Raw genomic sequence first — 13,553 nt, 5'->3', positions numbered from 1 at the left:
TTTCTTCAATGAAGTAGCCTACAATATGCTACAGTAGACCTACTGGCCTAAATACTATTTTGTACAGTAGCCCTAAACGAAATTATGAAGGTTCACTATTGAGTGTTATCACATTGTTCTACACATAACTTAATTAAATAATCTCCACTATCCGCACAATATTACAATGCAATATAATTTGATTCCAAATACAACAAAATCACAATTTCGTTTCAAATGTTAAATGTGTAGCCTACAGTTCAGCAATATTTCCAGGCCTTTCCCTTCTTGATAAGAAATGACCATTAATGGATTACATACATTTGAAATGAAAAATAAATGAAAAATGTATCCTACAACATGACTTTTCCATTCATAAAGAGTTGTTGTGGTAAATGAGGAAATTAAATACTTTATTTCAGAGTACAGAATTATTGTCAAATAGATAAACAGCACTTAGTGAGTTAAAATAGCAAGATCAAATTGTTCTGATAATACCCGCCAGAGGGCGTAATTGACTTGAAAAATGTTGGTAGCAATCAGGACAAGATAACGCCGATATCCGTGTTATGAAGTGGTAAATCGGTGGTGGATGATGGTTGCAACTGAGATCAGCTGTGTGGGGGATTTTAGAGCATATTGATGGTTTAAGGAGAGATCAACTGGCTATAATCTAGTGGCCAATCTTGGTTTCTATTGGCCCATAACTTGTATATCTTGGTCAGTCCTTGCATGACAGCTCTATGAATTTGAGAGTGGTTACATTTATCCAGGCACATCCCTCTGCCTTTTACTAAAACAGAGGTGGGGGGGCATCCACTTTGTTATTGTTTCAATTCCGGATTGCCCCTTTAAGGGTGAGGAATGAGAATGCAGTTCATCTTTTTCAAAATCAGTTTTATTTCAGTCGCAGCAGTAAAAATCTGCCAAACATACAAATACAAGTACTAACCTCCAATGAGGAGCAACAGTACTTTGATGCATTGCAAAAGTGAAGAAAATTATATTTACAAAACATTGCACTAAAATTAAGGAACCACAAGGATTGAGAAGTAACCAGTGATGCAGAATGATTTTCAACCATTTGAAAGATGAATAGTCTCATCACAAAATACCATTTTGGAGTGATGCAAGGGTTGCATTAGCAGAACAATAGAGCAACCATGTAAAGCAGAAAGATATTACATTTCATCCCAACAAAAGAGATTGTGCTGAAATCAATGACTCCGATGATACGTTACATTTTCTAACCAACTCTGTGGCATTACTTTCAGCATCCTATTTCAAAATGTGACCGACTACTTATTAAGCAGTTAAACCATCCTGTACATATCTAATAAGCTAGGTTACCTCAAAAGGCTTGTACTTATATATCCTCTTTACACTACTTTGCTCCACTGCTTGCCCAAACATTCGGGACACATAATTCAATGGTCTAAATTCAATCTAATGTCACAGGCCTCAACCCTTAACAAAAGACTGTTCTGTCCAGATCATTCAACAGGATCTGTCTGGTTCTAGCCAGACAGCAGACTGAGCGGTGTTCTGTTTCACGCCAGTGCTGCTGCATTTTGTCCTGAGAACAAACTGTCTCTTCGATTTTCAAAAGAGGTTTCCCTTTTCCTGTCACTCCTTAACCTGAGGAACGATACAGTCCGTCTCATGTAAAGCCAACGAATAGGCTGATGTTTGTAGTTACTGTATATTGGCTTCTGTCACACAGACTTCAGATGAGTTAAACAGAAAGGTCACCGGGGGAACCATGCAATACATTCAGGTGCATCATGCTAAGGCAACGCCACAGCGTCAGCGAGCGGGAGATGTTGCCTTTTCTTTTGATTTGATTTAGACCTAATATGAATTTTCTCTGAAGCTAATTCATTACTCCACACATCTGTTCCAACACTCTCGTTCAGACAGAAAAACACAGATGTCTAACAGGGCTATCCTATACATCTACTGTATACTAGATGCACTCCCATAGCTGACCTAGCACAGCCAAAGGGTCAGGGGACGTGAGTAGCATTGCTTTCTCTGGTAAGCCCTTAACACCCATCTGCCGCACTTCAATATGACAAAGAAAGCAGAAAATAAGAAAAGGCTATGAATTCCCCCTTTCCAAGCAGACTCTTACTCTATTCACCCAAAGCTCATAAAATCACCCTCTCTCATTAACGTTGATTGATACACATCCTATTGCTATAGCAGGGGGTCAGCCCAAGATCATGTTTTCTTAGATATTAAATGCACTATTTCTCAATGAGCATCCCTGACATTCACATTTGTACACAACCCCCACCAGATTCACCGGATGGTCTACACATGGAGTGAAATTAGTCCTCCTCCACATGTTGTCATATTCTTTCCCTGTTTGTGACACGTGTGTGTGTGTGTTATAAGCAAGGCAATAAGGACACAGTTCAGTCTTTGGAGCTCATCCCTTCTCCTTGTAAGGACTTTAAAAGGGGGGTGATTTGGGGGCAGAGGGAGGTCAGGCTAGGGGAGTGTTTTGATCCTCTGAGGTTCGAATGTCATGGTCCATTCCCAGTCTAGTGGGGTGGTCAGTGCTCAGGCTCCTGGTGTACCAGCCTGATGGCCCATCAGGGGGTCTCCCCCCTCCCCTACCATACCATCCTGGGTCGGGGTCTGCTTCTCGGCCGTGATGACGATGGTGTTTTCATCCAGCAACTCACAGGTTGGGTTGGAGAAGGCCGACAGGGGCAGGGTGATCCTCTGCATCTCCCGCTCATACACACGCTGGTCATGCTGCCGCTTCAGGTCCCGACCTCTGCAACAAACAACACATAGACAGAACAGGTTAGGTGGACTGTGGTACCAGGGGCGGAGCCAGAGGGGTGTCCGGGGTGGCACTTGACACCACTGACATCGGATTGGCCACCCCGGGTGCCACACCAAAATGTCATTCCCTACTGGCAGTTTGATGCTGATTGACATCTCATTTCCCCTCTTGTTGAAAGAAGCAATTATTTTGACATTTTCAAATCAAGGACGAGGAAGAGAGAATATTAACGTTGGTTGCGAGATACAGAAGAAGAAGAGAACATTTTCACAGATCCACTAGCTCTTTTCGCGATTGGTGAAAGCATCATATTTGAAGTAAGTTTTAAGGTTTAGGTTTCCTGAACAACTTTTACGAAAGTTGAGTCGCTGTGTAAGTTAATGGAGCCAAAGGTCTAACGTTAACAGACAGTTCATAAGATAAGAGAGATTGGTTCCCAATTTAGCCTAACATTATGTTTACATCTGTGCTAGTAATACACGCACATACAGTGCAGTGTCGTAAGTTACAGTATACGAATATTTAGCTAATGTGGGGTAACTAGTAGGTTACAGCTGTCAGTGTTCAGCCATTTGAAATCCATTAACTCAGATTTTCGTACTTGAACTCAAAACGAACAATTGTTATTATCAATCTGTTAACGTTACTCAAAAGATTACCACAATTTGCAGATAGCCTGTTTGCTATCGTAAAGGTGTAAGAAATTTTAGCTAGTTAAGTTACTTACTGCAGAGTAGGGCCAGCAATGATCTAACTAGTAACTTAGGCTGGTAGTTGATTTTAACGTACAGTTATGATAAAGGGGATTTATAATTGAGATTGAGATTGGACGAAAATGTGGGTAATTGGATGCTTATATGTAACCATAGACTGTCTTATTTTTGCATTGGGTCAATTAAACATGAAAAGAAAGGGAGAGATCAGACTTATTTTTAAAGAAGCAGAAACAGGCAGATCAGGTGCAAACAGACCCCAGCCTTTGCATCACCACCAAACCCCAGAGCAGCTCCCTACATGAGGCTCGTCAGAGTCAGTGTGGTCAGACTTCACAAGGACCCAGTCTACCAACACCAGGTCAGAGCAGCTCCCTACATGAGGCTCGTCAGAGTCAGTGTGGTCAGACTTCACAAGGACCCAGTCTACCAACACCAGGTCAGAGCAGCTCCCTACATGAGGCTCGTCAGAGTCAGTGTGGTCAGACTTCACAAGGACCCAGTCTACCAACACCAGGTCAGAGCAGCTCCCTACATGAGGCTCGTCAGGGTCAGTGTGGTCAGACTTCACAAGGACCCAGTCTACCAACACCAGGTCAGAGCAGCTCCCTACATGAGGCTTGTCAGAGTCAGCGTGGTCAGACTTCACAAGGACCCAGTCTACCAACACCAGGTCAGAGAATCCACCAGACAGTCAGTCACATGCCCAGTTCAGAATTTAAGTTTAGCTTCAGCTTTTAATAGATGATTTTGTCAGATTAAGCCTCACTTTAAAATGTTGGTTGTTGATTCATGTGTGTTCTTGTTTGATGGCTGTGGTATTTTTATTTTGATTATACACTAATGGTTATTGTGTTATTTTAATGCAATAGATATATCAAGGGATGACACCGAGACCTCTGGCTCTGAGCAAGACAGTGAGCCAGAGCTGCCAGGAGGTGTCATCGAGCCCCTCCCAACTGCATCAAGCACCAGATGTGCTGTTCCAGAAGGACCCAGTGGTAGGCCAGGCCTATACTTTAAACTACACCCAATGGTAGGCCAGGCCTATACTTTAAACTACACCCAATGGTAGGCCAGGACTATACTTTAAACTACACCCAATGGTAGGCCAGGACTATACTTTAAACTACACCCAATGGTAGGCCAGGACGATACTTTAAACTACACCCAATGGTAGGCCAGGACTATACTTTAAACTACACCCAATGGTAGGCCAGGACTATACTTTAAACTACACATTTTAGTTAGCAGCTGTTAGTATCTAATCTTGTGGATCCCTTAATTATACATTTCCATAGAGATATGACACATTATTTAACGTGTATTTCCGACATTTCAAGATCCAGAGAAGAGGGTCCTGTACAGCCGTGTTTGAAATCATTTCCCAGAACTCAGCATGGTACTAGGAAAGGGGCTTCAAACAGCGCCTGATATAAGGACAATTCATGGCTTAAATATTCTGTAAGTCAAGATTCAACTTATTGTGTTACCTGTAGGCATTTTTCTCTGCCCAATGCACCTGAATCTGCCTTCACATCACAGTCATGGTTCTCTGCCCAATACACCTGAATCTGCCTTCACATCACAGTCATGGTTCTCTGCCCAATACACCTGAATCTGCCTTCACATCACAGTCATGTTTCTCTGCCCAATACACCTGAATCTGCCTTCACATCACAGTCATGTTTCTCTGCCCAATGCACCTGAATCTTCCTTCACATCACAGTCATGTTTCTCTGCCCAATGCACCTGAATCTGCCTTCACATCACAGTCATGTTTCTCTGCCCAATGCACCTGAATCTGCCTTCACATCACAGTCATGTTTCTCTGCCCAATGCACCTGAATCTGCCTTCACATCACAGTCATGTTTCTCTGCCCAATACACCTGAATCTGCCTTCACATCACAGTCATGTTTCTCTGCCCAATACACCTGAATATGCCTTCACATCACAGTCATGTTTCTCTGCCCAATGCACCTGAATCTGCCTTCACATCACAGTCATGTTTCTCTGCCCAATGCACCTGAATCTGCCTTCACATCACAGTCATGTTTCTCTGCCCAATGCACCTGAATCTGCCTTCACATCACAGTCATGTTTCTCTGCCCAATGCACCTGAATCTGCCTTCACATCACAGTCATGTTTCTCTGCCCAATACACCTGAATCTGCCTTCACATCACAGTCATGTTTCTCTGCCCAATACACCTGAATCTGCCTTCACATCACTGTCATGTTTCTCTGCCCAATACACCTGAATCTGCCTTCACATCACAGTCATGTTTCTCTGCCCAATGCACCTGAATCTGCCTTCACATCACAGTCATGTTTCTCTGCCCAATGCACCTGAATCTGCCTTCACATCACAGTCATGTTTCTCTGCCCAATACACCTGAATCTGCCTTCACATCACAGTCATGTTTCTCTGCCCAATACACCTGAATCTGCCTTCACATCACAGTCATGTTTCTCTGCCCAATGCACCTGAATCTGCCTTCACATCACAGTCATGGTTTTGTAACTGGAAAAAGGCGCTGTTTAAAGATTCTGGGTTTAAGCTCCATTCGGAGGCAGAGCATCATATCAATGCTATGTATGCTTGGAATCAGCATAAAAGGGATATTGACAGCAACTCATCAATGTTAGATGTCATAAATGAGGACTGGAAAAAGAAAGTGGAGGAAAACTGTACTTACATTAAAACAATTGCAGATGTGCTCCTATTAACTATCACTCAAAATATAGCGCAGAGAGGTTATCGGGAGTCTGATGACTCTCACAACAAGGGTAATTTTTTGACAATCTTAGAAGAAATAGCAAAGCATGACCCTCTCATGGAGAAGAGGATGAATGCATGTGGCAATGCTAAGTACACAAGCCACCAAATCCAGAACAAAGTTCTTGAGGGCTGAGCTGAGATGGTACAAAGTGAAATAATAAGAGAAGTAAAAGAAAGTGAAGTTTTTGGTGTAATTGCAGATGAAACCAAAAATTTAAAGAAAAAAGAACAAAGTCTTTAGTTGTGAGGTACTATTACAACGGGGCCATCCACGAAAGATTTTTACACTTTCAGTCAGCTGAAAGATTAGATGTCTCACAAATTATAATTGATTGCCTTGATTAGGCCAATTCCCAAACGTTTCTTTGCTATTAGTTAACATAATATATATGAGCATAAATATGATACTCTAAATTTGTAATATTGATGGGCACAAATTATTTTTAAAGTCCATTTCTGCTTGATACCAGGTGTGTCAAATTGCAGTGTTTTTTTGTAAATAACATTTTTTGTAAATAAACTTATGCAATTTATGTAACACACAAATGCTATCTTATTGGTGCTTGATCTTTATATTCTGAAAATATTTTGGATGTTCAACACTTATAGACCCAGATTATATATGAATGAAAACAGAGTGATTCAAGTCTCTCCAGTGTGTGTGTGTGTGTGTGTGTGTGTGTGTGTGTGTGTGAGAGAGAGAGAGAAAGAAATTGAGCTGCAGTTCTGAGGTAGAGACACTGACTATCCATAGTATGTTATAGAATTCTAGTGAAGTAACCCTTTATATGAAGTAACCCTTTATATGAAGTAACCCTTTGGACCACACTATCTGCCACATTGAAGAACTCTGCGTTACGTGAAATATCACTTCTACCTCCAACCAGTAATCATACGATTCATTCATGCTCCTTAGATGCCATGTTAGGGTTACACACTCATTTTCTGTCATGGTCTATGGACCCCCTGAAGTAGCCTTGGCCACCCCATGTATAAAACTCTAGTTCCGCCACTGTGTGGTACTGATCATAGTGTTGGGGCAGATTATATACACACATGGGGTTGACAGTTGCTATTTCACACTGCAGTTTGCAGAACTAATGTCTTTAACCTGAGGAAAACACAGCTTTAAATCAGAGAGGCTCATCATAGCGTGCCCCAGCAACTTATTTTGGCCTGGATAATCTTTCAAAACACTTGGAGAGCCATCTTGGGTCCTGATTTCTATTCATGACAAGAACGAGAGGTAGTGTCCCATGCTCAGTCTCATATCATTGGATGAGGCTATTTTTAAGTGTCCCATGCTGAGTCTCATATCATTGGAAGAGGGTATTTTTAACAGTGTCTATTAATCTTGAGGTAGCAGAAATGACAGGGGCGGTTCAAGGCAGTATCTGGTCTGGTACAGGGAAGGGAATGTTTTGATGGAGACTGAGGGTAGGTGGTGGCAGGCATGCTGCAGTATGAGCTAAGCCAGTCCAGGCAGTATGAGCAAACCCAGTCCAGGCAGGTGACAGGAGTTGTCTCAAATGGCACCCTATTCCCTATATAGGGCTCTGGTAAAAAGTAGTCCACTATGTCGGGAATTGAGTGCCATTCGGGACACAATCTGAGGGTGTTGTGAGGTCTGCTCTCTGCTGAGCCCCAGCCGGCACAGGGAACATGCCATACTGTTGGCCAGGAGCCTCTTCCTGCCCCCTGCTTCTATGCGACACTACGCCCCACTACAGCACTGATTCTACACATTGGGTCTGCGTTATGTCATTTTAGGAATCAGCAAATCCTCCTAACCTTCGCTATTTACTTATTGTGCGGCTATCCTTCCAAGTCTTGTCTCGTTGACTCGACAAGCCTGGGTTTCAGAGGCTGTACCTTTTCCCTAAACCTGATATTACTGCATGAGAAAGAAAAAGGCTAAAACTCTGTATGTACATATGATTGGAAATTGACATACACATGTCATTGGTGGCATGGATTCACCATCAATATGTGATGATGCATGTTTACTATACATGTAGGAGGCTAAGCAAGCATCACATTACCCCCCCCCCCTCTCCACTCTTTCAGAATCAAACGTGGGTGCCTAAAATACACAGACCACAGGCATTCTCGTCCCCTGTTTTTCCATTCCGTTTCTTGTTTTCACGTTGTTGTTGTCTTTGTGGCAGTTGGTCTCATTACATCCGACTGACACTGCTCTACATCCTGGTAACATTCTGTGCCCACTGCCCACACATGCCCTCCCTCACCCCACTGGCATTCCGCCAAAGAGGTTCCAAGCACTCAGAGCTGCTGCCTTCATCATGAACACGACAAGTCTAAGCTTGCCTGTGCAACGCTACATTCCAGTTTTGAATCACCACTACACCACTGTCTCTCTCGCAGTAGAACAAAGCATCTGTTGCAAATCGATGAAACATTGTGTTCCTACTCTCCGGAGAGGCACCATTTAGTCTTGTGGTGCACGACATGTGCTCTAGTTCTTACGTCACTCACACATACCACGTGATACAACCTAACAAAGTAGTGAAACATAGCTAGGGTTGTAATGTGCTGTCTCTCCAGTTGTAGCACCTAATGTAGCATAGTGGCTGATACTGACCTCTTGTAGAAGTATCCGAAGGTGATGCCCACCCCGAGGAGGATGATAATGGACATCATGAGGATGCCAACCACATAGCCTGAAAGAGACATGACAAACCGGCTCTGGTTACCAAACTGAATTCACAAAAGTTTATATACAGTATGTATTTGAAAATGTGCATATCAGTGCAGTTCACTTGCAGTGAGGTAAATAATGCTGTTATGACTATGAGAATATTTTGAATCCTTTATAACTCATGACCATTTATATCCATCTCATTGTACCAAGCCGAGCTGCATCAAGCTGGCCCATTCTTTTTAATACTGTCCCTTTAGGCTCACATGCTATGGCCATATGGCTCAGCAATGAGATCAGGACATACCAAGAGTGCCCAGGTCCTTCTTCTTCTTGGGTCCTGTGCGTACCCTCTGGATGATGCCCATGACTGGCTGGACCGCATTACCCCCTCCCTGGGCAAGCCCAGACTTGGCCGGCTCAAAGATCTCTGTCTGTGCTGTGGTGAGGGGGCCTGCTTCTGCCTCTGTAGGGGCTTCGTCTGTGGAGACAATATGATCAACATCCAGTCCCCAAACACTGACCAACCGCCATGTTAGTTTGCTTTCTGTTTTTTCCGATGTTGTATTTGGGTTTCTGTACTTGAGGACACATGATAGTAATAGTTTTAACTCTATTTCTTGTTTAATGATTCACATTTCCCAGGCCGGCCAGAAGAGGCTCTTTACGTGCTTTATTGTAGAATCAACATTGAGTTCAAATAAATGAGTGAATAGAGGAGGAAACTAATTTCCACTTGGTTCCATGTAGTAAATCGCATGGTTTTTAATCACTGCCTTGTTTGACATCAATAAAGTTGACACAGAGGCTATCCTCAGATGGGCAGGAGAGCTACTGGATTAGTCTAATTTGTTTACTTTGGAAGCAGTTCTATAAAGAAAATGCATAATCAAAAATGACAGCCATTTCACAGCACAATGGGGCAGAAGCGCACTACACGTGACGTGATCGCAGTCTCAGGGAAAAGGAAACTGCAGCTGCGGATGTCAACATCTGCTCTCTAAAAAAGGTGTTTACCAACTCTGCTGGAGTTAAAGAACATGAGGTCATAGCCAGCATTAGCCAATTGCCTGCTGTCTCCATGGGAAAGGTCTCATTTCCACCGATAGGTTGAGTAAGAGTTTCAGGCTTATACCTAACTTTAGGCAGCCGCCTGCCTAACAAGTTATGGCTCTTTAAAATGTAGCATCTGCAGGTTCCTTAAGGACAGGGCCCTTGTTATTGTTTGACATGTATTGTCTTCCCAGACAATGAGAGGTCAAAGATCAAACCCCCAGGAAACAGCCTCATAGCTGATTGACTCTTCTCTCACAGCTTTTCACATGGGAGAAGAAACTTCTCCAGATATGCCTAATCAGCAGAGTTATTTTGTGTATAAATGCATAACCATAAAAAAATAACTACAGATATCTCGTCTAAAAATCTTCAGCTAAAGATCTCTAGTTTCCTTTTTTAAAATGTATTATTTATTTAACTAGGCAAGTCAGTTTAGAACTTGCCTCCTAGAAATACATTCTAGGTTCCCGAGAAAGAAAGACACGCCTCCCATTAGTTTGCTTGGTTCTCAAGGCCAACTCTCAGGGGGACATTCCCACCATAACACTTCTAGAGCCTCGCACCTTAATAATAACATTCACAGGGTTAGTTCGGAGAAAAACATTTACATTTCACCTCTTTAAAGTTAGTGATTTCTCAACTACAGTGACTTTCCTTTCCAAGAACTGCTTTGAGAATACATTTAGGGAAGGGCAGAGGAAGTAGCCCCCCCCCCCTCCTCATCCAATAATGTGTTTTTACCCTGCCCTGACCTACATTTCAATGTGTGTGCATAATATATATTCCCTCCGCCAGGTATATGTTTATTTCTATTAGACTGATTATTTCTTTTTTTATGACTGGGCAGCTAAATACCTTTGCAGGTGTCAATGTCACATGACTGTCTCTGTGCCTCAGCATCTGGGCCAGTCACGTAGCACCAGGGCTTCTCAGATGAGTCTGGGTTACGGCAGTAGTTATGTTCCCCAATACCTACAGAGCATGAAGAAAAGGACATCAACATCCTCACTGTTTCTCACGGGTGGAAAAACCCTCACGGTATAATTAATTACAAGCTTGCATAATGAACACAAAGGGCATGAAATATACTGTACTACTGAAATGCATGCTCTGGCTCTGTATTTTGCCAACAATATTAAAATGCATTAACCCTGACCTTACTAATATAACCCACACAGAGACTAAAGCCTCGAGTTATACACTCGTGTCAGGAACATCTATAACCAAACAAACATTTTTACCATCACAACAAATGTGCCATTTAAACCAGGGCACTTCTAGTGAACACTCCAGCAATGGTGGCTGGTGAGAACTTGTCAAATCAATTAACTATCAATTTGATGGTATATTACATGTTTGATTGTGTCATGAAATGACAATGTAATTTACCCATTTGTGAATCTCTATACGCCATAACATCATAGTCCCGGGTTGTGTTGGTCCAGTTCAGACAGGTTAGTCCTGTGTAGGAGTTCTGTTGCTCCCCTCTGTACTCTACGCCGTTGGATTTGATGCAGTCTGGGGACACATTGATTTATGGAAAAATGAACATGTTCAGTTGAAAATAAAGAGAAATGAATAGCAAATAAAACATCAATATACTGTAAGTGCAGAATCTAGAAGTCACACATTCAACAAGGAATTGCCATTGCTGTAGTCGTACATTCATATTAATTATCAACACAAAATGTATTCTTGAATCTTCTTGTTGTAAACAAATACATTTTAGAACTTGCATTTTCTTGGACTCAATTTCTCAGGTCCTAAGCCATAATGTAACCATACAATTCTTAACTGATAAAGGGAGCATATTGAGTATATAACGAAAACAAATAAACATTACATGTAATAATAAATAGACTAGTGTGAACAAAGGCATTGCTTTTCAGTCGTCATAATAAGAGAATTGTGTTACCTTCAGCATTGGGTGTTCTGTCCGCTAAAGCAATGCTTAGCAAAACAAAGTGCAGCAAGAAAAACATTCCGTAGACAGGATGAATAAAAACGAAAAATGATCAGTGCACAAAAGGAAATAGATGGGTTATTTAAAAAGAACAATATGTTTTGTTGTGGAAGAGCCTATGCTGAATAATTCAGTCAAACTGCTCTCCTCTCTGCAGACGAGCCCTTCTTCTTGTCAAAGCAAGATCTGTTTTCTTCGTAAACAGCCTCTCTCTCGCTCTCTCGGACAAGGAACGCCCCTTTGCACTGCAGTACCGGGCAGCGACAGCTGCGGCGCGCTGCCCTTTTCAATGTCCTAGACGTAGAGCCAAAAGAGCTCAACTCAGAAACTCGCCCATCCATTGGGACCAAATTGACATGCTCAGATTGGTTACTCGGCACTGAATAGTACACCTTTTAATATCGTATCGTCATGTAGTTATACGATTTGAATAACTCACTGTTTCTCTTGATGTTTGAGCAGCTAAAATGTAGTTTGTATAAGTAAATAATATATGGATCCTTTAGGATCTGTTGATTTGAATGAACTGTGTTAAATGAAAAGGTTTTTAGATGGCCTTGTTATACTGATCACTGATCAATTGTATCATCCTTTTTTCTAATCTTCTTTTGATGGTAAGATTTAGGTGATCTCCTCCTTTGGCAGCACAGAGCAAAGCCAACCCACTGCCCCACCAACTACATTATCGGCTGCAGGAGACGATGAATGAATTGAATTGCAGAAAATGAAACATAGAGAAGCTCCTTAGAGTAACAGCATTGAAACACTTCTCCCTTGTTTGTTTCCCATTCAGCCTGCTGGCCCACTAGGCCCAATGGAACACATTATGGAACTCATCAATGATTTCCCCACTGCCCTACTTCGCCAGCGTACAAAACAACACTCTGAATATAGAGACTGCCTGTCCAGACACTGTCCCACTGTATCTCTCAAACAGCCTCTCTGCCTTCCTGAGCTGTCCAAAGATTACCCCAAAAGACTCACACTATAATGTATGAGTGCTGGCAATAGACTTGACTTGCAACACTTTACATACTACCTCAATTATTACCCCCAAGTCATAAGACTCCTGAACATCTAATCAAATGGCTACTAATCAAATGACTATTTGCATTGCCGCCCCCCCGCCAGACACTGCTGCTACTCTCTGTTATTATCTATGCATAGTCACTTTAATAACTCTACCTACATGTACATATTACCTCAATTACCTCGACTAACCAGTGCCCCCGCACATTGATTCTGTACGGGTACCCCCTGTATATAGCCTCACTATTGCTATTTTACTGCTGCTCTTTAATTATTTGTTAATTTTATTTGAAGTTTTATACTTATCTATTTTTACTTAACACTTATTTTTCTTAACTTCTTAAAACATTGTTGGTTAAGGGCTTGTAAGTAAGCATTTCACTGTAAGGTCTACCTACACCTGTTGTATTTGGCGAATGTGACAAATACAAAGCTATGCCCTTTGCTCCCTCCACTACCCACCCCCTCTCTCTCCGCCATGTTCTCCCTCAGCCTCTGTCCCTGACAGGACATCAGAAGGCCATGGGGACTGGAGGGGGCCGATGTTAAATGCTGCCCCCTCTCCCTGTAC

The 13,553-nt window shown here is 42.2% G+C and overlaps 1 protein-coding gene across 1 annotated transcript; it reads right to left on the bottom strand.

The window, feature by feature from the left end:
• Positions 1-859: 859 nt before the first annotated feature.
• Positions 860-12,151, bottom strand: LOC115111659 (phosphoinositide-3-kinase-interacting protein 1-like). Its single transcript, XM_029637976.2, has 6 exons — positions 11,906-12,151; positions 11,380-11,508; positions 10,846-10,962; positions 9,242-9,415; positions 8,878-8,956; positions 860-2,767 (listed from the first exon to the last, which is right to left on the bottom strand). Exons 1-6 carry the CDS (start codon positions 11,970-11,972, stop codon positions 2,548-2,550), a joined length of 786 nt encoding a protein of 261 aa, XP_029493836.1. The 5' UTR covers positions 11,973-12,151; the 3' UTR covers positions 860-2,547.
• Positions 12,152-13,553: the final 1,402 nt, after the last annotated feature.

The sequence above is a fragment of the Oncorhynchus nerka genome, linkage group LG27 (assembly GCF_034236695.1).
Source record: "Oncorhynchus nerka isolate Pitt River linkage group LG27, Oner_Uvic_2.0, whole genome shotgun sequence".
Classification (NCBI taxonomy): domain Eukaryota; kingdom Metazoa; phylum Chordata; class Actinopteri; order Salmoniformes; family Salmonidae; genus Oncorhynchus; species Oncorhynchus nerka.
This window is presented reverse-complemented; position numbering and strand designations above follow the sequence as displayed.